At 39.3% G+C, this 27,897-nt stretch overlaps 2 protein-coding genes across 4 annotated transcripts in view; one reads left to right on the top strand and one right to left on the bottom strand.

Moving 5' to 3' along the window:
* Window positions 1-206: 206 nt before the first annotated feature.
* On the bottom strand, window positions 207-25,629 carry LOC143041073 (proteasome subunit beta type-2-like). The gene is made up of 5 exons (XM_076212740.1): window positions 25,490-25,629; window positions 5,005-5,079; window positions 1,312-1,505; window positions 541-706; window positions 207-443 (listed from the first exon to the last, which is right to left on the bottom strand). The coding sequence occupies exons 1-5, from the start codon at window positions 25,503-25,505 to the stop codon at window positions 283-285; spliced, it is 612 nt and encodes a 203-aa protein (XP_076068855.1). The 5' UTR covers window positions 25,506-25,629; the 3' UTR covers window positions 207-282.
* A 100-nt stretch (window positions 25,630-25,729) lies between these two features.
* The window catches only part of Eb1 (microtubule-associated protein RP/EB family member 1), a 34,321-nt gene continuing 32,153 nt past the window's right edge, over window positions 25,730-27,897 (top strand). For 2 of the 3 annotated variants that reach the window (XM_076212738.1, XM_076212737.1), the window contains exon 1: window positions 25,731-26,024. The gene's annotated coding sequence lies outside the window, so the exon portion shown is untranslated. Of the gene's footprint in view, window positions 26,025-27,897 lie in introns of all 3 variants that reach the window. The other variant, XM_076212739.1, reaches the window with a different exon arrangement.

Genomic DNA, 27,897 nt, shown 5'->3' with positions numbered 1-27,897 from the left:
ATAGTAGAAGAGAAGTGAGCATTGAGGGACTGGTTGCAACATAGGACTCAGGAAGTATATGAGAGGTACAAAGAAAAGAGAGAAGCAAAACATAAAATGAAGGAGGCAAAGAGGAGAGCTGGTGTAAAATGGGTTACAAGTAAATAAATATTTGATGGTCACATTGTATTACAAGGTGACAACAGAAGGTAATGAATAAAGCACTATTAAATCAATAATATATTTATTACTAAAGATAGCAAATTCACTTATTTGTAACTTCAAACCAGTAGCAAGTCTCCACTAAGCTGCTGTTTTTACAGTAGCTGTTATATTGGGGAGATCCTTGACTCCATCTTTGTTGATGCATCTCACTTTGAACTGAGAGAGGTTAATGAGAAATCTTTTCTTAATCTCATTCACACACTTTTTCAAAAGTTCATAGGCTTCCTTTTCATTCAAATCTGCAAAAGCAATACAACAATCAACAATGCATGTTTCCTCAACAAATTATCAATACAAATTATCAATAACAAAAGGAAATATTACTTCTCAGCTTACCTGGTTGATAATATTTATCCATGATGGAAAGTGTGAACATGCCACCATATCCAAATGCATAATATGACACAGGAATGGAAGCTGCCAGGTAGTCCATATAGAAGAGTTCAGACTTACTTTCATTAGGATCAAAGCCACCAACAAGCATGTTGACAAAGTATGGTTCCTGGAAGATTGACATACAATTACAATTTTAAAGATTTCAAAGTCACTAAATAGCAGTGGGAATTATCACTATAGAAATTAAAATGATAACTACACTTGTGACATAGTCCAAGGACAGACTGAAGCAATTAGGCAGTTTGAAAGGGTAAGAAAAATAAATAAATAAGAACATACATACATACATATACCAAAGGCTTTTTCCCCCTAAACAGGGGGTAACCAAAAAGAAAAAGGCATAGAAACCACTCCCACCCATTCCATTTCCTATATATTCCACTCCCCTCCATCCTCCTCTCTCCCTCTCATCTTGGCATCAAAATAAATAAGTAAATAAATAAATAAACGAGGGAAAAAGTAAGCTGATGAGATGTACAAGGAGTGATGATATAGAAGACTAGTTAAAAGAGTAAGGGGGTGGAAGAAGTAGAAGGCTTTCAGAATTTGGAGTCACATGTGTCAGTATCTTGACCTGTAGATATCACTTTAGTCACTAAAATACTGAATGCATAGAACTTATGCAATCAATATCACATTCTAGGAGAGAAGGAAGGAGGGGTTATGGTTACCAACCCAAAATAAATTTCTACAAAACCACCTTTGGCTTACCCTTGATCTCAGATGAGTGGCAAGGGTTTGACGTGTGAAATGAACAGCTGCTGATGGAGAAAGCTCATACCCATTGCGCATCTTGTACAGCTGAATGTTCTTAGCAATGTATTCTGCAAACTGTGTCGTGTCCCCTGGTTCTCCTGACACAGACATAATCAAGTTGGAGGACAGCTGATGCATTTTGTCTTCATCTGTTAGAACACAAGAATATTACAAAATCATGTTATGCATACGAAAAAACATCAAAATACTCATAATATGAAAACTAACCACTAAATTCACTGTATAGCCAATAATAATTATTATTGACCAATGTGTTTACAATTCTATGGTGCATGAAAGTGTCTACATGGCTACACAGTTTTTCTGCCACTGCTTTTACAAGAATTAACATTTGCCACCTTCTATTCCAGTCAAGGGAACAATGACAGATATTTGCATGTGGCGGTCCTGCAAGATGAACAGCAAAGCTGCCCTTTTTTAAAAGGTGCTGGCATTCAGTCTCTGAACCAGGCCCAAGATCTCTCTCAAAAAAACTTGAGCTCTATTTTCTCTTATACTTTTTCACACATGGAGAGGTGACAAATGGTGACTGCTCTCCTCTCTCTCCAACTTTGAGCCAGTAACACAGAAACAGTGCCACATTGATGCATCAAAGTTTCTTCCCAGAGAGATCTGTGCAACCAATCAAGGACCATTGCCAGCCACTGCAGGGCTGTCGGTTTTCCACTAAATGATACTCGAGACAATGACTGATTTTGATTTACTCTCATCAAGGACTAATGGCCAGTACCAACAAGAGGCGGTCCTACACGACAAGATGTTGGACACAGAATTATCTCCCTGCCACCTATCTTCAAAACCCATCAACTTCCTCACTTCCATTTGGAGGTTCAGCCCCAGGGGAGTGATTTAATCTCAAGACCAGGCCTAAGATCTCTATCAACTTCAACTGTATCTCCTCCACCTTTTCACACAAGGAAGCTGACAATTAGCAATTGTTTCCAACCTTCTAATACTTCTACTACATGTAGCTGACATATGCAAAGCACCATACTAGTATAACACAGACAACAGTCCAATGATTTTCCCAGAGATCCATAGCAATGGCAAAGGACCATTACCAGTCAGTAAAATTAAAGGAAACAACAATTATCATATAATTCAATCAATTCATTGCCCCTGTTCTCACACAAAGGTTGCAGTATTTACCCATAGATCAAGCCATAAATAAGCTATGAGCTCTCATCCTAGAGGGTAATAGCTCTTGATCATGAGTCCAACATGTGATCCAAGACCAGTCTCTCTCTCTCTCTCTCTCTTTTTCAGTGGTTATTAATATTCAGAGTGAAAAAGAAGTAATACAGTTGTAACTTTATATCTTATAATGTGAGTATTGTGATGCATCATCAAATCATCATACATCAGGCACCTGATGCCTGTGAGAATTTTACTCACATTGAAGAGGTTAAAACTAAAACTATCCACTTCCACAAAATTCTCTCTCTTAAGACTTACTTCCAACTTATTACTACCCTTACTCCTTGTGCATCTCATCACCCTGATTTTAACTACATATACTTTCAATTTCCTACCCTCGCATAGCTTCCTACATTGCATCATGAACCACTTTGGTACGATGATGCCTACAAAGGCATCACAAGGCACAGGTGGGTAAATGAGGATGCTGGCATCAGCATCTTGATTATATATTTTTTGTAGTTGTACATGAGTTACCACTGGATTCTGTGAACTGGTTTGACCATGTTTTCTGTGTTTATTATTACTCAGAGTAAAAGAGAATGATTAATACAGCAGTGACTTTATATATTATAATGCAGGTAGTGTGACAAATTGTTCATAGGGCAGCCAATGCTGTGCACAAGAATTTGACTTGTGAGTGGAAGGGTGGTGAGGTAAATGCCAAAAACCGTTGTAGTTTTATTACTGACGTTTTGTCCTAGAAGGGCTCTGAAGAAGTCCTTCTAGGACAAAACGTCAGTAATAAAACTCCAACAGTTTTTGGCGTTTACCTCACCACCCTTCCACTCATTCTGCCTTATGCACTTCAACATCATCAATTTGACTTGTACTGAGGTGGTTAACTACCTTAGACCCTCATCTGACCTAGCTCTAAGTCCAGTGTCATCAACAAACAACTGGGCCATTTCCCACTTACCTCCACTCTATCTTCAATCCTGTCCATCACTTTCACATCTGGCTCCTGTTCCACCCCATTCATATCCACATTGAACAGTTATGGTGGCATAGCATAACCAAACAAACTGCCCCAGATGCAACCATCAAACACAAGACATTAAACAATCTTACACTGCCCCACCCTAACCATGCCCACACAACACAATATTCTTTCCATGAGTAACTTATGGGCTAAACCAATTATACAGTGTGACCTCTCATTAATGGACATTAATTAGCTGTGTTTGCTTGTGTTTTCACTGTGTTTTTGGTGTTTTGGAGTGGTTTTTGGGTGGCATAGTGATTGCACGCACTAAACAACAGCACCAAAAACACCGCAAACACAGCTAATTAACGTCCATTAATGAGAAGTCTCACTGTACTACCAGTTACCTGGGAGCTGTGGGTCTCTTGAAAGAGTTCTGGGATAATGAATTGAACAACTGATTAACAGCTCTCTTTCCACACCAGATTTTTTGCCCAAAATTCCCATTTTTCATTTTATCCACTCTTGTAACACGTACCATATTTCTCATGCACATCACTTCAAACACATTCAGAATCTTCCTGCCTCCCTTATATTCTAAATCTCCACTCCATACAGTGCAATGGGTACAATCACTCCTTCACACAACTTCCTAACTCCTTTTCTACTGAATTACCACCTTTTTCATGATGCTCTTCATTCCACCATGACATTTAGTTCTTTCCTTTACTCTTTAATTCATATCCATTTCTCTATTCACTGCCACACGCTACTTCAAATATTTAAAATTCCACTTCCTCCAGTCTCATCCTTCATATTCACATCCTACTTGCCATCATCCTCCATCCTCCCTTCTCACACACCCTTCCAAACTCTGTCAACAACTGCTTCAGTCTCTTTTCAGAATCAGCCAAAAGTGCAGTGTCACCCACAAACAACAACTGGTCCACCTCCCATCACCCTCTATCCTCACTCACCTTTACCATTAACTTCTACTTTTCCTTTCCCACCCAATCCATTTACATGCTAAACAACCATGAAGACATTACACAGCACTCAACCTATTCGCTGTCTTAACCTCTTCAATATGAGTCAAATATTCGCTTGCACATTAGATTGCCTGATGCACAATGATGCATCACAATATGCGCATTACAAAATATAAAGTTACTGTTGTTATACTTGTTCTCTTTCACCCTGAAGAAATATAATATCACAGAAAGTGTGACCAAGTCTGTTCACAGAATACAGGGGCACTCAGCTACAATTACAAAATAAATGCAATCAGGAAGCCGAAGCTGGCATCCTTATATACCCTACTCGCGGCTCATGACACATCCGTACGTATCATTGTATTCAAAGGATCTGTTAACACTAACTTACAAGATTATAATACTGTTTTTACAATTATCCACCCACTACAAATTCTACAGTATAACCTTATAACTAATCAAATATTATCAAAATATTCATTTCTACAAATACATGTTAAAGATACTACCAACCTTCTTTCAGGACACAAATACTCTGCAGATGACTCATGTCAGCAGCCATTAGTACAAAGTCATTGAACTTGAGACCTGAAAGTATATAAAAGGTAAAATTACAAATGGAAAAGTGTAGTGAGAGGTAGGTCCTATGATTTGGTTTACTATAAAAAAAACTCCCCTCTTAAAGCGGGCTAGGATGGTTCCTCTTTACAGAAAACTGTTTGAAGCAGGGAATTTAATACAGTATGTCCTTACTACAAATTCACTTGCTGCCAAGCAGGACTCAAACTGCCTCCACCCCATGTGGCACTAACACAAAATTTGAGAAGAAATCAAACTGAAACCAAAGTGTATGGGAATTGACATTCATTGGTACTACCAAATAATTTGTAAGGTACAGCATATAAATCATGTATCACTTAAGGGGGTACGCGACACCTGGGGGGGTGAATTTGGTCAAGATATGGCATTTTTCAAAACTGTGTTCAAAATGTTCGTATACCACTTAGAAATAAATCCCGACAAATAATTTTCCAGCCGCACGCAATTTAAAGGTCCTGGGTGAGGATTAAAGGGACAGATTTAAAGGCGCAACCCACACTAGAAGGAGGCGTGCCACTTAGTACCTTCAGGCGCAGCGAATAACGTTGAAATTTGATTGAATTTACACTCGCCCAGTGTATCAACGGCCAATACGATTGTGGAGGGGAAGGGAGGAAGGTGGAGGGAGAATATTTCGCCAACTTTGTGCGAAACTAAGCGTTAGTTACCGGCTAACTCTGAAAAGGGAAGTACGCATGTCTCATGAGCTCTCATTGCAATCTATTACTTTAGCTAGTACATATTACTCTTTAGTACAGTCATCATGGGTAGCAAAAAGAACAAAAGAACATCACAATGACAAAAAACAGCAGTTAAAGATGGCAAGCAGTCAAAGACGACTAAAGATATCACCACCTCTCACTCCACCACCGCCCTCACCTGCACCTCTGTGACGGTGACAGAGGTAAAGGACAACATTAGACTAAACAATTCAAAGAGGAAGATTAAATCCAAAGAAGAAAGCAAGAGGAAAAAGATCAAGGCTATACAGGAAGAAGAAAGAAGAAGGGACATCATATGATGCTGGAGGGGGTGCCCTACCAACATAGATTGGCGAGGGGAATCTGATGAGGAAAGAGAAGGTGCCCACTACTGGAAAATAAACCTCTTTCCAATGATTTAGATACCCTGAAGACCCCCAGCAGAGAGGTTTCATATGAAGAAACCGCCAAAGGTGCAAAAAAGCAAATTATATTATGTTGTCGTCTGTGCGTCGTCACTACTGTGACATACTTATACTTTAGTTTTTCAGTATTTAAAGTACTTATAATTAAAATATGTTGATAATTTTTACTGTACTTATTATATAATAAGAATTAAGCCATGAAAAAATCAGTCAAATTGGTGAAACTATAAGCAAGTTACAGATATATTCATATTTCAAGTTGCCATATCTCCGTTCGATATTTTTCTACTTTTTTTTAATCATAAAAAATCTAATATACATTAGATTTAAATGAAACTTACAGGGAATATTACTTTTAGTAACTGCTAGGGCCGATCGTTCGAATATTTTGAATAGAATGAAAGAGTTTGGAGTAATAATGGAAACGAGCAAAAAAATTGTATTTTTCACGATTTTTGCCAGCCATTAAAATTGAAATGCCTGTATGCAAAAGTATAAAGGAAATTGTTCAATTACTCAATGACCGGCCCTAGGTGTGCCTACTGACTAATCATAGCCAAAATATAAAACAAATTGGTCCACGTATTATGGTGCTGTGCACTTTTAAATGTCGCTACTGGTATACGTACATGTGTACATGTGTACATATGTACATGTGTACATACATCATTCTGCTTCACCTAAAATGTAAGCAATATGGATACCTATTTACCTGAGAAGTTTCAGCTCTTTACTCTAAATATTTTAGAAAATGACCTCCAGGTGTCGCGTACCCCCTTAAGTACTGCTGGCACACCAGGTTCTACAAACCAAAGAAACTGGCACAGTGTTTAAAAGGTTGCCAACCTCTATAGCCTTTTGACATGCAATCAAGTCATATTCAACTAATCAACCTGTTGCCCCAAGTCTCTCGTGCAGGAGACCCATGGCTCCCAAGGTTATGGCTGATGAGTGGGGCCATTAAGGGAGTGTTGCATCACTTCAAAGAATAGGTGATTTTTTTTTTCAAATGTGTTTAATGAATATAGGTATAAATACAACTTACATTAGTGTGTAATTCCTCAGGGTATTGTGTTCCTCCCATGTATATATATGGCATAGTGAATATTTAATGAAGCTCTAATTACTTAATGGAAAATTCTTCCACATCATTCAGCTTGGTATGAAATGAAAGTTTAGTCTGGAGAACAAATCTTATTGAATACATTTTTTCAAACTAATACCTCCGATTTTCTTTTTAATTTGTTTCTCTGAATAATTCAAAAAAGCTGCAAAATTCGAGTTTCATAAAAAAAATATATATATAATTTTTACTGTAGAAAATAAAGAGCATGATGTTTACTTTTGTTGTAATATCTTCTCCATAGAGAACCGAAGATATTACAACAGAAAGAACAAAAACATAAACTTTACAGGACGGGGGATTTAAATTTTCATGAGCATTTTTTGCGACCTTTTGTTTGATGGTTGCGATGTATAGCAAATCTCCAATTTCCTCTTCTTTGCTGATGAGGTGTGAGGTGAGGGTGAATGGTGTGGCATGGGTGGAGGTGTAAAGTGGGTGTGGCCAGTAAATGCTTGCAGAGTGCTGGGTGCAGCTTTGCAGCTTTTCTCCTCTTTCTTTTTCCTTCTTGTTTCTATTTCAGGCACTCACAGGCCCTCTCTATATTCTGCCACTTCACTCTCTTGTTTCTTGTTAATTTTCCCATGATCCCAGCAACAATACAGGGCGAGGAATCAAAACTGTTGCATACGGTGAGAGCACCAGGAGTGACGTCACCTTCCTTTGAACTTTTCAAGAGTACTGGTGACCTGTCCACTTTGTGGGGTATGCAGGTGGGAAGAATTGCCAAATATTGGGAGGGTTTTGAATGAGAGGATTAGGAAAGGAACAGAGGGAGTAATTGGTGAGGAACAGTGTGGGTTTAGGACAGGTAGGGGTTGCGTAGATCAGATTTTTGTGGCAAGACAGATATGTAAGAAAGCTATGGAAAAAGGTAAGGATGTTTTTTGGGCTTTTATGGATTTGGAAAAGGCTTATGACGGGGTAGACTGGAAGGCACTGTGGGAGGTACTGCAGATATATGGGATAGAAGGGAATGAAGACGGGGGGAATGGAGAATGGTTGTGTATGGATGATGCTGTGATGCATGAGGTGGAATGGGTGGGGGATGGGGGTGAGGGAGTACATGTGAGAAATAAATTGATGAGAGGTGGGGGGGGGTCACCAATTTAATGAAATGGCCTTGCTGTGGATGTGCTGTGTCTTGTGACACTGCTTCTGACCCAGGGCAGTGGGCGAGATGCAGGGATAATCTGTCATCCAGGAGGTGCCAAGATAAGAGGGAAGGAAGAGGGTGGAGGGAGTGGAGTATGTTAGGGATGGGATGTGTGGGAGTGGTTTTTATGCCTTTGTTTTTTTGCTACCTCCCTTATAAGGGAGGAAAAAAGCCTTTGGTATATGTATACACACAAACAAAAAAATATAGTAAATTGGTGATACAATACTGACAACTATGTCCAATATAGCAGATTCTGCAGATATCACAGCTGGGGTGAAGCTCAACTATTTGCTGGACTCTTCCTAAGGCAATAACTTAACTTCCTAAGGCAATAACATAAAAAACAAATGCACACCTAGACTTAACGCACTTAAGTCAATCACTGGAACAACATTTGGACAAAACAAAGAAACTAATATAACAATATACAAACAATGCATACGCTCAGTGATGAATTATGCGAGTCCTGCATGGGCTCCTAATCTCAGTGAGACACACCACAACACCCTTCAAATCATACAAAACAAAGCCCTAAAAACAATTACAGGCTGCACAAATACATCACCTACAGACCATTTACACCATGAAACAAAAGTCCTCAAAGTCAAGGACCACCTCGACATGAGAGGCACACAAACACTTGCCGCAGCCACCACAAACACATCACACCCGCTACACTACAAAGCAGAACACCCACACACACCAAGAAACATTAAAACTACACCCAAAGACCTTTATTACACACAGATACTCTCTTCTCTTCCTCCACAACCACCAAATACCAGCCTCCGGAAACATATTCATAATCATATCACTCACCGCTCCATTAACACACTGAAAGACAACACACTGCTGCATGCCAGACCCCCTGATATCCACCCTTCTGAATCCTCTCTCCCACGAAAGGACAGAGTCCACTTGGCCAGACTGCGATGTGGTCACCACCCAGCACTTCTAAGCTACCAGAAGAGGCTGGACGACCGTGTTGTGAACAGCTGCCCAGGATGTAACACTTCACCCCATACCATACAACACATAATGGAAGACTGCATTATACACAATCATGCACGCAAACAACACAACATACACTCTATAAAGGATTTGTGGGAAAACATTGACCCCCTCTATTGTGTGCTACTTTGCAAGCTTCTCCACTAGATGAAACACACCTCTACTATATCTTTCATGTGTTGTTATCATATGGTTGGATGGTAACCCAAATGCAGTCATGCTGGTGTTGTTCTTAATTCTTTTGGAACTAAATATTCTGTTGAGCTAATGTCCATTTTCCTGAATGCTGAGAACAATGTCGTGGAGACTTAACTGAGTCTAGCTCTCAAGAACTGTTTGTTGACTGTGACTAGGGTTTCTTTCTGTTGACCAAAGCCAAATCTTGGTAGGTTTCTTTTCTTGTTTATCTTAACTGTCAACTACTTGGTGCAAAGGGTGAAGAGAATGTATCAGAAGTAAAGCCCAGGATTTTAAGATTCTTTTCTTTGGCCATTCATTTCTACTATATTATTTGATCGCTCTTTGACTCATGGTTGTCTAAGGTGAGCAAAGTTATTAACCCCTTCCCAGCAAGGATGAGTAAACTCGTCTTCAGACAATTTTTCTTTTTCAGAGTGCAACAAGTAAACTCATCCAAACATAATGTTTCAAAAACAGGCACAGACAAGTGTAATCATTGAATTAGGGCCCCTCTCTTAGGGCACAGTCACTTCCTCCCTCCCGACACTCCACCACCTCACCACGCCACCAAGCATAGAAATAGGCTCGTGCCGATCAAAGCGCCAAGGACTGACCGCTATAAAAACAGTGCCATCCCATCCATTGTGCACATAATCAACTCAATGTAAACTTGTACCGTGTATATACTCTAAGTTTTGATATATTTAATCATCTTTTGAATTGTATTATTGTCAGTGTATTACTGCTATTGAAATAAACCTTTTATTTATTTATTTTTTTAACTAAAAGAATACCGGAGACAGTGGGAATGCCCAATGGGTGCTAACTTAATCAAAGTCTTTAAAATAGTCCATGACCTGGAAGACATCAGTCCCACAGATTTGTTAGAGTTCAGTTCTGTAATATAGAGGGAGAACATATCACAAATGGACAACAGTTCAAGACAGTCAAGCAGAGATCAAGATTAGAGCTAGGGAGATTTTTCTCATACAGAGTAAGTGAAGAGTGGAACGCACTGCCACTAGAAACTGTGCAGCCTACAAGCTTAAACAAGTTTAAGAGCATCATTGACCCTTATGTCAACATAGGAGGAGGCCAACTGAAAGCCAGAGATGGTTTCCTACCCCCATATTGACTTCCACTGATGACATCTACAGCTACTTTTAGTAGGTGTTGCCAGTGGATCACAGTAAATCAAAACTGAAGGTTGGGATATCATGCTTCCCAGAATATCAGAAAGAGCTTTTGGTACTCCTGGAAACTTGCTGGCCAGCTCAGCACCTTAGCTGCTTCAGACGGTCTCACTAATTACTGACGAAAACAGACCATAACCAACCAAACCCGACCAAGGACGGTTTTTGCTCAATTGCACAATTTTATGTAAAAAATCAGCATATGGTTGCATTATTTGAACTATTTTCTTTAAAATGTGATTTTCATGTAATCTGATCAAAGAGAAGTTGTTTTTAGCCTCTGCAAAATTACCGACCACAGCTATGGACCGAGTGAGGATCATCACTGAGCGTGGTTGATGGAGTTGGCCAAAAACATAATACTTTTAAAATTTCTTGTGGGGTTTGAGCATGTGGGGCATATTTGCATACTAAATTGAATAAAGCTAACGTAAAAATTTTGTTATTTCAAAATCTGATGTTGTTTATTTCTTTATAATACCATGATTACATACATATTATATACAATTAAATATAAAATTTTCATTAAAATTTATTTAGTTAAAATACGCTAGACAAAATTTATAGGCTATAAAATTCTAAAAGTATTATGTTTTTGGCCAACTCCATCAACCACACTCAGTGACAATCTGCATTCAGTCCGTAGCTGTGGTCGGTAATTTTGCAGAAGCTAAAAACATAACTTCTCTATGATCAAATTACATGAAAATCACACATTTTAAAGAAAACATTTCAAATAATGCAACCATATGCTATTTTTTTTACATAAAATGGTGCATTTGAGCAAACACCATCCTTGGACGGGTTTGGTCAGTTATGGTCTGTTTTGGTCAGTAATTAGCGAGACCCACTTCAGACGCCATTTTTGTTTTGATAGATATGGAGGTTCAAAGAAATTAAAGTATGATAAATTCACCTACTCTAATACAAGAGCAGACAAACAAGTGGAGTTAGTCATGGTGGGCCAACTTGGTCAAGTAGATGGGCCAAGTTGACCTTACACCTCCTGCCTCCTGGAGTCCAGTGTTCACACCTAATATGATTTATTCCACCCACCCTTCCCCATGCTAAACACTGTAAAACCAATTACTAAAAATCCCTCATATTCAAACTATGTCTATGGTAATAAACTTGTGATAAAAAAATTTGGTAATTTATTTTGGTATTTCTTCAGTTGTGTACAAGTACGCGATATAGCGTTAGAAAATTAAATATAAATTCTGTAAATTATAATACATGAACGTAATATGCGATTTTCTTGGCAGAAATAAAAATAAAAAATACCTTGCTACAAGCAAATATACTAATGAACGAAGTTGCTAGCATAGGATCAGGACACCATCTTGTCGTTTGTCAAGTGTTGTCTACCCGGTCCAGCTGAGGCTTGGTGTACGCCCTCAGTACTTCCGCCAGTACCTCGCAAGGTATTTATTCTTGAAGGAATACTATGGAGTTGAAATCCATGCATTCCTTCAAGCTATGAAAAATCTATATACCCCACAATCGGAAAGAGTGATTGAACAGGTCGCCATAATCCGTGCCGACGACGACAATCCGGATGACCTTAAATTACAGGTACCGATTTACTATAAGAAGGGACGATACAGACATGGCAACTCGGGCAAGGATTGCAACTATAGACACCCCAAACCATGCCACAAGCTTTTGACGCATGGTATTCGGGATGATCGTGGTTGCAAATTAGGAAGGGATAAATGCCCTCAGTTCCACCCACTCATGTGTAAGAATTCTGTAAGGCACAGCATATGCCAAGTCAAGTCTTGCAAATTCACGCATGTCAATGGGACGTGGAAACCAAATTACAAACAAGCAGATGTGCTTCCTTGCTTGCTCTTGAAATTTCGTGATACTTATAACAATTTAGCAAATCGAGGCAAATATTACACTCTTGAATATACTATTGAAAGAGAAAATCACCATGGCATTTAATATAAATTAGAAATGAGTGCAAAAAAAGAAAATATGAAAGTTTATAAGCTGTTCAAAGCATCGGCAGTGAGTGGGAGCAGCAGTGTAAACAAAGATGGAAGGCCGGTACCATCAGGAATTTCGGGAATTCTAGGAAGGGACTCTGTTGGCCCTTCATCTATGGCGACAACACGCAGGGGTAGCAAATTAAATGAGAATCAGACCTTAAGTACCCCAAACAAGGATACAGTAGACCAACAAGAGATAAATTCATCTAGACACATTATTGGTTCTAGTGGTGGGCATAGGCCTGATTCAAATCACTCAACCCAACTGTCTATATGTACTAAAGTAACAAGTGTAAAGAATACCAACAGGCAGCCAATATACTATTACAGTGATACTGTAGAGAAGGACAACAAATCTGAGGGGGCAATAGGCCTAGACAAAGGGTTTCTTGATAAATGTGGCATGTGTAACCAAGAAGTAACAGACAATGATCAAGCTTTAGGATGTGAAATATGTGAACTATGGTACCATATTGCATGTGAGGACTACCCAGAAGAGGTATATTTATTTAAGGCAAATAAGGAGAAAGGTAAACAGTTGAGTTGGCATTGTAGTTCCTGTGCTAAGGGGTGTGCAAATATATATAAGTATGTGAAGAATATTGCAGACAGGCAGGTAAGAATTGATGCAAGACAAACTGCCATGGAGGATGACATCGAGAAAATGAAGGTTATCATAGAGGAAGGTAAGTCCATAAATGATAAAACTGAGGCTAGGTTAGGGACTTTGGAAGCCAAGGTGTTCGAGAAAAGTGAGAAACTGAATGAAATATGGAATGTAACTGGAGAATTTCAAGGTCGAATCCAAGCAAATATCCAGCATGGCATCGAAACATATCTGGAGAAATCACAAAATATTAAGCAGACATTTAGTGAAGTAGTTAAGGAAGCAATGGGTAATGACAGCAACATTAATGCAGTTGTTAAGACAAAGGTCAACGAAGCCATTGGAGAAGCAACCAGTAGACCCAACCTGCAGGATACTCGCAAAGAAGTGAGGCGTCATGTATATGACCTAAAGCAGGAAGAGGAAAGGAGGAATAATCTAATAATACACAACCTTGAGGAATCATTGGAAGACGAAGATTTGTTAAAGGCCGCTGATAGAAAGGATTTTTTGGAGATCACTAAAATTTGTGGTGTTGCCTTCACTGAGAATGATATATTGGATTGTTACAGGATTGGGAAAAAGAATGCTAGTACTAGTGATGGCGCGACAAGGAAAATGAGGCCAGTTTTGATCAGATTATCATCAGAAGAAAAGAAGAGGAAGTTGCTCTCAAGACTAGGAGCATGGAGGAAATATCAAGAAGAGAACTGTGGACCAGAAGATGCCGCTAATAATAAACCATTTATTAATATTGATCATGACATGATACAGGAGAGGAGAGCTGAAAAAAATGCCCTAATACAGGAGGCAAAAAACTTGAACTCCAAACTCCAGGACTCTAAAGTAAAATGGCTAGTCAGGGGCCCACCATGGAACATGAGGCTGCAGAGTCTCTCCCTGTAAGTCAGCCAATAGATCAAAACATTCCTGCAGCAAAAAACTTTGGTATACAGCACGCTATATCTGGTAGGTCCAAATGTAGGAAATGTGAGTCTGCTATTGGCCTGGGGGAAATACGAATGTACAAACAGGTTTTTAATAGTAAACAAAAGTGCTTTATGAAACATTATTACCATGTTCCCTGTCTATTCATGACCTTTAAGACTGCAAGAATTGCATCCAATATAATTTCTTCATGTGATGACATTGAAAATATAGATGTGATGAGCCATTCGATACAAGCCTCTGTTATAGAACTGATTAATGAATGCAAGTGTGATGTTTTTCTCAATAAAGCAACTTTCAATATGAAAACAACTAGGCCTACGCCTAGGAATGATGTTCCAACGGGATGTCTTAACCCCTCCAATGTAAACATAAATAAAAAATTACTAAATTCAAACATGTCTCATATAACAGTAGCTTACACAAATGCAGACACCTTGACACCCAACAAGTTATCTGAACTCCAAGCCAGACTTTCCACAATAAAGCCCCATATCATAGCCATAAATGAAGTTACACCCAAACAATTTAAGGAGAGACTAAAACAAGATTTCGCTCTTGAAGGCTTTACCAGGTATGTCTGCGACCTCAACCCAGGTACTGGTAGGGGTATAATAATGTATGTACACGAAGCTCTTAATAACTCAGTCTCCCAAGTAAATTTCTTGCCAGCATTTAATGAAGCAACCACGTTAGAAATAAAGCTGAGAGGAGGAGACAAACTATTACTAGGATGTGTGTACAGGAGCCCAAACTCGCCTAATACAAATAATGATGCTCTTAACAACTTATTTTACTCTATCTGCAGAAATTCTTATAGCCATGTGTGCATATTGGGTGACTTCAACTTCCCCCATACAAATTGGAATATACTTAATACACCAGACCATGAGAACTCAAATGAAGACCTTTTCTTGCAAACAGTCCAAGATTGTTTCCTGTACCAGCATGTGGACCAACCAACCAGAGCTCGGGGAACTGACGCACCCTCAGTGATAGACCTAATTTTTACCAATGAAGAACATATGGTCTCTGAGCTACAGTATCTTGCACCACATGGATCTAGTGACCATGCACTACTGGTGTTTAATTATCACTGTTATACAGATTTTGGGTCAAATAAAAGAGTCTACCTATATAGCAGAGGGGACTACAGTGCAATGAGAGAAGCACTCCTAGAATCTGAGTGGACACAAAACTTTGAGAATGACACACATAACCTGAACACGGAGGACACCTGGAAGATAATCAAAGACAAACAACTGGACTTATGGGCTAAATATGTACCAATACTATCAGGTGAAGATAAACCTAAGTGGAAATATGAATTCCCCATTTCAGATGAACTCAAAAGCCCTGATTAGAAGTAAAGATCAAGCAAATCGCAAGTGGATTGCCAACAAGTACATGGGGGATGCTGAGGAATTTAGAGTAAAACATGCAAGACTAAGGAATAAATGCAAACAAATGAGCCACAAAGAAAAGTGTAGGCATGAAAGCAAAGTCGCAGGACAATCAAAGATACAGCCCAAGAAATTTTGGAAGTTTGCTAATAGCAAATTAAAAACTAAGTCTGGAGTAGCACCCTTGCTGTCAAACTCAGAAGACCCCTCAACCATCTGTCACAATGATAAGGATAAGGTTGAGATACTGCAGCAGCAATTTGTATCGGTATTCACTAGCGAACCCATTGGGCCTATCCCACAACCTCCTGGGCATGCCGATATTGTTGCTGTTACACCCTATCTAGATAGAGCTAACGTTTTCAAAAAATTGAGCTCCATAAATACTAGCAAGAGTTGTGGCCCAGATGAAATACACCCTAGACTTGTCAAGGAGTTAGCGGACCTGATCGCACAGCTTATCACTGTCCTCTATCAGAAAGCTTAGATTATGGGGAACTGACTCTGGACTGGAAGGAGGCCCTGGTTGCACCTATTTACAAGAAGGGGTCAAAGAAGATTGCATCTAATTACCACCCAATAAACCTAACTTCAATCTTGTGCAAGAATCTGGAGTTCTTTATCTGGGAGGCAATCATGAACCACCTTAGATATATCAATGCCATCTCTCCAAAGCAATATGGATTTATACATGGACGCTCAACTGTATTACAATTGTTGCATTATTTTGACTATTGTTCTGAGATTATGACCGGGGGAGGAGTGTTGGATGCTATTTGGATTATGCTAAGGCATTTGACTCCGTTCCACATCGTCGACTCCTGGCTAAACTGGAGAGCTATGGAATAAGGGACAAGCTATATTCGTGGTTGGAGAGTTTCCTTATCGGAAGGTACCAGACTGTTGTGGTCAATGGGGTGAGGTCCTCAAGAGCTCCGGTCCTCAGCGGAATCCCCCAGGGGAGTGTCCTCGGGCCCACACTTTTTATCATATACAGACGCTCCTCAACTTACGTTTTAGTTACGTTCCGAACGGCCAAACGTAAGTTGAAAACGAACGTAAGTTGTTACTGTACTATACATCCGTAAATTCTATTACCGTATCTTACAAAACACCCCTAAATCATTAATTATACACATAACATTGTAAAATAATAACATTAATTTCAAATAAATTAAATTGAAGCAACATAAATTGAGATGGTGGAGGAGGAGGGGAGGAGGAGGAGGAGAATGAGGCAAGGCACTTTCAGTCTGTAGTTTGTGCAATGTAAACAATGGACGCAGCATCATGCGTAAGTATCGTTTGAACCAAGATCTATATATACCAGGTCTAACCACTTCCGACCGAATTTCGAGGGTGTTGGCGCAGCGGGCCCGTGAACGTCACCTGGCTGTTCAAAGTGGGGTTCGCGCATACAATCGCTGTCAGTTGAAGCTGGTGCGTCGTTCGGGTATGTTGCTGCCTCCGCAATTAGTTATATTCTGACAATGAAGATCTGTATACACCGGTATATATAGATCTTGACATTATGGCTTATTGTGACATTAAGGATTGTGGCTCAAACCAAAGAGGAAGTAAGCCAAATGTTAATTTTCATCGTTTCCCTGCAAACACACACACACAAATGTGAACGTGTACACATATAAGCACACACGACGATATCTCACCTTCCCGTAAAATACAAGTATATAAATACACACACACACACACACTGATAATAGCAATGAGCTGGAGAGAGAGAGAGATATAAGGGGGGGGGGAATATTATAGTTCCAGTCTTCCTTGGCGTTTCACAGTTTTCTTCAGTGTTTCACAAAGAGAAAACGGAACCATCCTGATGACGTCAGAAGCTGCGCAGAACGGCTCAAACGGTTAGACCTGGTGTATATAGATCTTGGTTTGAACTACGGAGAGCACGCTAAACTAAAAAATTCACTCAAAATTTTTTTTTTACAATTTTTTTTACAGTCAGTTCAAACGTAAAATCGAAAAAACGTAAAACGAATGAACGTAAGTAGAGGAGCGTCTGTACATCAATGACCTGCCTGAGACCACTGACTCCAACATATACATGTTCGCTGATGACACAAAGATTACCAGACAAATCACTAGTCGGGAGGACTCTTACTTACTGCAACAAGATCTGAACAAAATACAGGATTGGTCAAGTGATTGGTTGCTAAGCTTTAATCCCAACAAATGCAAGGTTATCACTCTGGGAGCATTCGAAAATATTAAGTATGCACATCGGTAGACTATTTATGGACAAGAACTTGAACATGTAGAAAGCGAAAGGGACCTTGGCATTACAGTAGATCCTACATTAAAATTTGAAGAGCATATTCATGGAAAGATAAAATTGGCTAACTCGATGATAGGCCTTATACAAAGAGTCTTTTCCTATCTCAGCCCAAGTATGTTCAAGCCCCTGTATACAACATTTGTAAGAACCCACCTGGAATATGCACAATCTGCATGGTCACCTAAGTATAGGAGCCTTGAAACAAAAATCGAACAAGTCCAACAAAGAGCAACTAGTTTGGTACATGGTTTTGGAGAGATGAAATATTCTGATCGACTGAAGCATCTCGACCTACCAACACTCAAATACAGCCGATTACGTGGGGACATGATCGAGATGTGGAAGCACTTTAACATATACCAGAGAGAAATCCTCCCAGCTTCCTTCAGGCCCAACTGACAGACCAAGTCGACTACATAGTAAACAACTATTCCGACATCGTCCTAATGATGGGATGTATGGTGCTCGTCATAATAGCTTTTACCATCGAGTAGCCAGGATATGGAACGGTCTACCGTCTGAGGTTGTCGAGGCAGGGACTGTTAGCTCTTTTAAAAACCACTTGGATTGCCACTGGAGAAACTTCAAACTTAGATTTGACCCATCAGCCACTCTGCCAGAGCCACAAGCTATAGTTTAAGTTTACCCTGTGAGCGCAGCGAAGAGTCGTCTCCTCGACTGGTCTGTGTAATATGCTTAAATAAGTAAGTAAAACCCAGGTTGCACAATCAAACATCAACAACAAAAAACCTGGTAACCTGGGGAGCAAACCAGGAAATACCAGACATAGGGCAGCACCAGGGACACCCACAGGCTCCCCATCAAACACACACACAAACGTTAGCTCACCTTTTTTTAGAGATAGCGACAGGCCTACAGACCACCATGAACACGCTGACCAAAGCTGTAGAGTCCCAGGGCTTAATACTATCCTCCCTGATGCAAGGAAGTCACAGGAACTGGCCACCACTTCAGGCCCATCCGGCATTCCCCAGGGCACCCGTCGTTCACACCAACTAGGTCCATCCTAATGGGTAACATACAGGGCCTCTACCCTAAAAGCAACAGAAGCAAAGTCTCCTTCCCGAAGGAACTAACACTAGAAGAGGACCCAATGTTCATTGCTCTAACGGAGACTCACCTGGCTACCAACGTAAAAGACTGAGATAGGAATAACCAACTACATCCCATTTAGAGCTGACAGATAAGGAAAAAGCCATGGTGGTGCAATGGTCTACCTCAGGCATGATCTAGCCGCCCACACCAAGACACTATTATCCCACTCAAACGGGGTGATAGAACTCTTAGCCTTACACAAAGCTAACATAAATCTAATCATTATAAACTGCTACCACCCACCTCAGTGTAGTCTCAAAAGCTTTGGAAAAACTGAATGAAGTGCTGGAGACCATCCAACATGCCATGACAGATATCATCATGTGCGGTGACTTCAACTTCCCCTTTATATGCTGGCCTGATGGCAAAACCTGTGGGGACACTCTAGAAGACCAAGCCCAAGCCAAACTCCTTCTAGAGACCGCCGACAAACTGTTCCTAAACCAGCATATAATGGAGCCGACTAGAAGGAACAACATCCTGGACCTCTTTTTTACCAATAATGAAGAGTCGGTCAGCAATTGCAGATCAGAGAAAACAATCTTCTCTGACCACAATATAATCCATATCAACACAACTTACATTAAAAGTAAGACACCGCAGGAATCCCTGACTCCTCCGGACATGACACCCTTCTCCAGCTTCAACTTCTTCAGTCAAAAGGTAGACTGGGAACAGTTACAACAGGAGCTCAGAAGATTGACTGGAAGCTGGCACTGCAGGAAACTGACCCCAACACCATTCTCAACACACTATGGAGGATTTTGCTGAAAGTGTGTACTGCCTATGTGCCACAAAAAAGCAACAAAAAGGATCACAGGTACTCCATCCCACACGACAGGAAAATCCTCATGCAAAAGCGCGCCAAACTCAACCTAAAACTTATGAAAAGTAGCGACGAGACCCAAAGGCTCTCAATCTCCTCAAAAATAGAGGACATAGAGCAGAAAATCAAACACTCACACGAGGAGCAGAGAAGAACGGAGGAATACCAAACTATAGAAAACATAAGGCACAATCCGAAATTCTTCTACAGCTACTGTAAGAAATTCCTCAAAACCAAGTCACAGATTGGGCCCCTAGTGACTGAACAAGGAACCATAACAGATGACCCACAGGAAACCTGCCAGATGCTGCCACACCAATACAACAGTGTGTTCAGGATACCAAAGACACAGATGGAAATCCTTGATCCCACAACCATTTTCAACCAGGTGATTACAAACCTGAACCGGCTTACCGACATTCAAGTGACAGTAGGGGACATCAAAAAGGCAATAAAGGAGCTCAGGATTAACTCGGCCATTGGACCAGACGGCGTTCTGGCAATCCTACTCCTACAATGCAGCGAGGTTTTGGCAGTCCCAATCCATATGTTGTGGCTAGCCTCCCTTGACAAAGGAGAGATCCTGGCACTACTAAAACAAGCCATCATAAGCCCAATATACAAAGGAGGAGATCGGACCTTGCCAAAGAACTATCGACCTGTCGCCCTCACGTCCCACATTGTCAAAGTAATTGAGAAATGCATAAGGGACAAGCTGTTCACACACCTTGAAGTGAATAAACTCATAAAAGAAAATCAGCATGGTTTCAGGAAAGGTTAGTCATGCCTCTCAAACCTACTGGCATACTACGACTGGCTACTACGGAACCTGTCGGAGGGGAGAAATGTTGACGTAGTATTCCTAGACTTTGCCAAAGCCTTCGACAAGGTGGACCTCGGTGTCCTCCTCCACAAGGCAAGGGATCTAGGAATCCCAGGGAAGCTAGGAGTCTGGCTTCACAACTTTCTGACAGACCGTACACAAACAGTCGCCGTTGATGGTGTGAAGTCCACTGAATCCAAGGTAATAAGCGGAGTACCACAAGGATCTGTACTCGGCCCCCTCCTATTCCTAATCCATATGAATGACATAAATAGGAGTGTGGACTCAACCCTCCTGTCTTTTGCCGATGATACCCACATCTGCCGTGCAGTGCGGGAAAGTGGGGACGTGCAACATCTACAAGACGACCTCAACTCAGTTTATGCATGGGCCAACAACAGCAACATGCAATTCAATGAAGAGAAGTCTGAGGTCTTGAGATATGGCACGAACCAAGGCATTAAAGACAACATTGAACTGCACACGGAAAGAGGTATGAAAATCACACCCAAAGCCCATGTAAAAAGTCTGGGTATTCACTTAAGTGATGCTGCCACTTTCCAGCACCACATCATGCAGTCAGTGAAAAGAGCAAGAGGGATGGCCAGCTGGGTACTAAGGACTTTCTCCTCAAGAGAGGTTCAAGTGATGCTTACCCTCTGGAAGGCGCTTATTCAACCGATCCTGGACTACTGTAGCCAACTCTGGTCGCCACACAAATGCGGGGACATCCAAATGCTTGAATCTGTCCAAAGGAACTACACCAGGCATATCAAAGGGATGCAAGATCTCAACTATTGGGATCACCTGGGAGCACTAGGTCTATACTCTCAACAAAGGAGGAGAGAAAGATACAGGGCCATTTACACATGGAAAATCCTAGAGGGACTTGTTCCAGACCCCACGCCCTCTACAATCAAGCCATACCGCATTGTAAGGCATGGGCGTAAGTGAGAGAGACAAACTCTCCCATCAAGAGCACCGGAAAGGATTAAGACCCTACTAGCAACCAGCCTATGCCATGAGGGGCCAAAAATCTTCAACGTCCTCCCAAAAGAGGTGAGAGAGAAAACCAAATGCTCGGTGGACAGCTTCAAACATGCACTGGACAGGTTTCTGGGGAAGGTGCCAGACGAGCCTCCAGTGCCAGGCTACACCGCCATCAGTAGGTTTTCTCCAAACTCAATACCAGACCAACTGGCCCTCACGAGGAGGGACAACAAGACTGGCAGCAGCGGTAATCCACTACTGCTGTGAGGATCGACCTCGGAACTTCACTAAGTAAACTAAGTAGGTAAACACGTTGGGTTTGGTTAGACAAATTTATCATCCTTTCATTTTTTTGACATCGGCATCTATCATAAACATGGCATACCATTCGTCTGGCGCAACTTCATTATTTATGAAATCTGTTTTAGCCATTTTTTTCTATTTCTAATAAAATTGCATATTACGTTGATACATTATAATTCACAAAATCAATAATTAATTTTCTATTGCTATACCGCACACTTGTGCACAACTGAACATTTACCTTTTTTTCTCCATGTTTAGCATAAGAAGGGTTGGGGTAGCTAGGTCAATATGAAAATGGAATTCCTGATATTTGAGCTGAAGTATTTCTCATGGGATGCAAAAAGTCGCTATGAGTATAATGCAATTTGATTTATCCATCTAGCTGTCCTAGTTCTCGAGATATTGCATTTTGAATGGAATTAAATTGGGCCTATTTTGTCCGAGGAAATCGGGCCGAAACGTGCGGTCTGACTGATCGCCGATCAAACGTAAACAATGACGGTGTTTACTGACAGGCACAATTATATATAAAAAATTAGCATATGGTTGCATTATTTGACCTATTTTCTATAAGATGTGTGATTTCCATGTAATTTGATCATAGAATTACGTTTTTATCCTCTGCAAAATTACCCACCACAGCTACGAATACTGTAAAATTACATGAAAATCACACATTTTAAAGAAAATAATTTGAATAATTCAATTATATGCAAGGTATTACGCTAATAGCACAATAGTAACAAACTTAATAGTGTAGTTTGATCCATACCACCAGTGATCATAGATAGCGGGCAGGACGAATCGTAGCTGTGGTCCGTAATATTACGGAGGATGAAAACGTAACTTCTCTTCGATCAAATTACATGAAAATCACACATTTTAAAGGAAATATTTAAAATAATTCAACTATAAGTCTATTACACTAATAACATAATAGTAAGAAACTTAATAGAGTGAAGTTTGGTCCATATCACCAGTGATAGATAAGATGGCGGGATGGATGTTGATGTTGTTATCTGATAATCCGACCCGATAGAATAAAAAAAACTAATTAAAACAACCGATTTCTCAGCTCTACTCTAACACACTGACTTTATTTTGGTATTAGAATAATCCACGATACTAGTAGTTTTGGTTCATTATGGTCAGTTGCCCGCACGATAAATTTGTTAGCTCATTTTTTACGTTGAAATATATACCAATTTTCGATCTACTGCTGAATGCAGGCCACCATGTTTATCTTATCTTTTTATTGACCGACATGTAACTGATGATGTGAATGTTTGAAATTTATTACGATCGTAGTAAATACACTCGCACATTTTTATTAATTAAATTTCCCGCGGTATGTAAATTTGGCCGTTTGAATGGCGTGCGCATAAAATGACGCGCTATTGTGCTCGTCATCGACGGTGGCGCCTCTGGTGGTGTTTGACCTACCTAGTTGGGGTCATACTGTAACTAGGTAGGTCAAACACCACCAGAGGCGCCACCGTCGATGACGAGCACAATAGCGCGTCATTTTATGCGCACGCCGTTCAAACGGCCAAATTTACATACCGCGGGAAATTTAATTAATAAAAATGTTGCGCGAGTGTATTTACTACGATCGTAATAAATTTCAAACATTCACATCATCAGTTACATGTCGGTCAATAAAAACATTAGATAAACATGGCGGCCTGCATTCAGCAGTATATCAAAAATTGGTATATGTTTCAACGTAAAAAATGAGCTAACAAATTTATTGTGCGGGCAACTGACCATAATGAACCAAAACTACTAGTATCGTGGATTATTCTAATACCAAAATAAAGTCAGTATGTTACGGTAGAGCTGAGAAATTGGTTGTTTAAATTAGTTTTTTTTTCTATCGGGTCGGATTATCGGATAACATCAACATCCATCCCGCCATCTTATCTATCACTGGTGATATGGACCAAACTTCACTCTATTAAGTTTCTTACTATTATGTTATTAGTGTAATAGACTTATAGTTGAATTATTTTAAATATTTCCTTTAAAATGTGTGATTTTCATGTAATTTGATCGAAGAGAAGTTACGTTTTCATCCTCCGTAATATTACGGACCACAGCTACGATTCGTCCTGCCCGCTATCTATGATCACTGGTGGTATGGATCAAACTACACTATTAAGTTTGTTACTATTGGGTTATTAGCGTAATACCTTGCATATAATTGAATTATTCAAATTATTTTCTTTAAAATGTGTGATTTTCATGTAATTTTACGGTATTCGTAGCTGTGGTGGGTAATTTTGCAGAGGATAAAAACGTAATTATATGATCAAATTACATGGAAATAACACATCTTATAGAAAATAGGTCAAATAATGCAACCATATGCTAATTTTTTATATAAAATTGTGCCTGTCAGTAAAAACCGTCATTGTTTACGTTTGATCGGCGATCAGTCAGACCGCACGTTTCGGCCCGATTTCCTCGGACAAAATAGGCCCGATTTAATTCCATTCAAAATGCAATATCTCGAGAACTAGGACAGCTAGATGGATAAATAAAATTGCATTATACTCATAGCAACTTTTTCCATCACATTAGAACTACTTCAGCTCAAATATCAGGAATTCCATTTTCATATTGACCTATCTACTGTAACTATTGCTAGACATCATCACTGAATGTCAAGCTTGCCATGAATATGTTATATCATATATGGAAGTCTGAGTTCTACATATCATCCCTAAACACAGTTTTAATTTAACTAATTTGTAATTTATCTAATATCTTGAATTCAGGATTGAATATTTATTATATTTACCAAAGATTTGACCCTTTTCCCCATATCAGATGCACCTGCTTACCTAAGTATATATTTTATGTATGACCAACTAAAAGAAACAATAGGGAAAATAATTTCTGGTATTTTACGGGAGCATGGGCTGAAACGTTTCTAATAATAAATAAATAAATAGGTTCACTGATTTCGTGAACCATCACCATGATATTGATACACATTTAACATTAGAGTGATCTTCTAAACATCATTTATACGAGGCTGAGGTATTTCATTAAGACCAATCAAAAGCCACTGCATACTGCTACGAACAACATATCGGTGTTGTAAATTACAAAAATAATAGGTAATGACTAAACTAAAACTCTAGAGTTAAAATCATAAAAATGCCAAGACCGGGCTAGCCTTCTCTATTATTTAATAATGAAAGTAAATTTTTCTCTTCCATATTACCAACTTGATTATACACATTCACATTCAATGGATCATCCGAATCAATAACTCACCAATAAGACATTCCATCTTGTTGTAATGTTATTTTTGTCAATCTGATTTCGTCCGCCACAGTTCCACGGCAGTGACTTGCAGGCGCTAAACAACAACTATCATTCGAATATAAATTTATTAAGTATTTTGTAATTTACGAATTTTCATATATAAAAAATTAACTATTAAATTTCTATCACATATTGTATTATCTAGGTTTGATGTTTTGGTTAAATGTTTTCATTTTGAAACAAATTCTCAACCACCGCCCATTCTGTATAAAAGACGTATTTTCATATTATTGTATATTCAGAACTGGTCGAATATAATTCTAATTACTTTAAAATAGAATTCCTAAGATCCCTGCATCTGACATGTGACATCAAGTGTCACTTTATTGAAATACAAATTCACGCAATTTCGACAGGCAGTTGTCATTCTAATGCAGAGCTTTTGGGTTCAGAGATTTCGTTCGTCCGTTCGTCCGTTCGTCGTTAGTAACGGAAGAGGAGGGGAGATTACTATCATCTAGGGTTAAATCTACTTTACCTATCAGTAAGTGATTTCGTTAGAATGCTTATAAACCCGTTTTTCTCGTTTTGGTTCCCATTTTGTATGCCTTTTTAAGAGTAGATGCGAGTTATAAGAAAAAGTGTTACCTGTGTGGCATACTGTCAGGGCTGTCAAGTCGTGGGTGTCAGTTGGAGGGCGAACCCCCTAAATCTTGCCGGAAATTGTAGGGCATTATGTTTTTACTGTTGTGATCAGGTGCTTTTACAGAATTTCTATATGTAGACCGTGATAACCTGTGCGGTAGTGAAGAAAACATGATTGAATCTTGACTGGTAGATATCTCCTAGTGCTCATCAGTTTTAGTAAATACTTTCTAGATTTTTTAAAATATTTTATGTATATCTATTATATTCCTATTTCATAAACTTCATTGGCGTTGAATATGATTTGCATACAATTTTTTTTTTTTATTCAATGAAGTTATTGGTTGTACAGTCAACTTGGAAGGTAGGATTTGCAGACTAACTGAATATTAAACTATCAGAAAGGATGAGTCATATAGGTTGGGTGGTAAAACTCCAAAAATTAACTTGTTGACCCTGTCTCTACAGAGGTATGCCATTAACCTAAGCAAAAAAAAAATGTTGAATTCTAGAATCATGTAGGCATGGCCATGGATATCTAACATGAAACTTATTGTATGTCCAGAAGCTCGTACCCAAATATAACCTAACTTAACCAAATGTAACCAGCCCATAGGGAAAAATATTTAGATCTTTCAGATGAAAAAAAATAAAATAAAAAAATAAATAAAAAAGTGTGTGTGAAATTGGAATAGAAAAAAAATCTAAAAAAATAGACATTGGCCTTGATGTAATTAAGGACCAGTGTATAAATTTTTGTAGATACTTATTGACAAGATTATTTTGTCTAAATACTAGATTGTATGAAATGACAGAAATGGTGTACATAATTATGAATGTAACACTACTAGAAAATTGTACTATAGATCACACATGACCTCACTCCTTGACATTCCTTGGGGTTAGAAGGCACTGAGTTAATTTTGAACCCCTAGACCCAAGCCATGCACAAAAAATAACCACCATAATCTACCCAAATCAATCCTGGGCAGCTGTTCACAACTGCCCAGGATTGAGATGTAACACTTCACCCCATACCATACAACACATAATGGAAGACTGCATTATACACAATCATGCACGCAAACAACACAACATACACTCTATAAAGGATTTGTGGGAAAACCCAGTTTCGGCTGTGGCCTTCCTTGGGGAGACGGGACTGCTCGGACAGACAGTCTAGGGAACGACAACAACAACAACAACCCAAATCAATTTCAACACATCAAAGTTAAGATAGTTCAAAATAAACCCTATTCAATCCTGTTTAGGGTACAAGGAAGCTGCAGAATTTGTGGCACCCTCAAGAGTAGGGGATCACAGGAGGTATATATTGACAAAATGTTTTGCAGACTCAAGCTATCTAGAATAAGTGGTATTTGTTCACACCTTTTTCACATTTAAGGTGAATTGCATCTTAAAGATTTTATTGAATACTGGAAATAATGATGATAGAATTGCCGAATTTTTAAGGTTAGAGAAACGACCCAATATAAGACCTAATGGTATTTTTTTTTAGAAGTGCACACCTACACACAATAGCTTTAGGAAATTTAGATATTAGTTTTGCAAATTATAATACATCAATGTAATAGATATTTTTCTTGGTGAAAATTAATATTGGAAAATGTTGGTAAAATCTTATGAAGAAACAAATGAAGTTGTATTGACTCCTTTAGACACCAACTTTGTTTTGATAGATTCAGAGACAACAATGACAACCTGACAACCCCTAGAATGACAGGTACTGCATTACTAAAAGTAGGTTAGGT

Source organism: Oratosquilla oratoria, chromosome 30 (genome assembly GCF_046742065.1).
Source record: "Oratosquilla oratoria isolate Oo_2021 chromosome 30, ASM4674206v1, whole genome shotgun sequence".
NCBI lineage: Eukaryota > Metazoa > Arthropoda > Malacostraca > Stomatopoda > Squillidae > Oratosquilla > Oratosquilla oratoria.
This window is presented reverse-complemented; position numbering and strand designations above follow the sequence as displayed.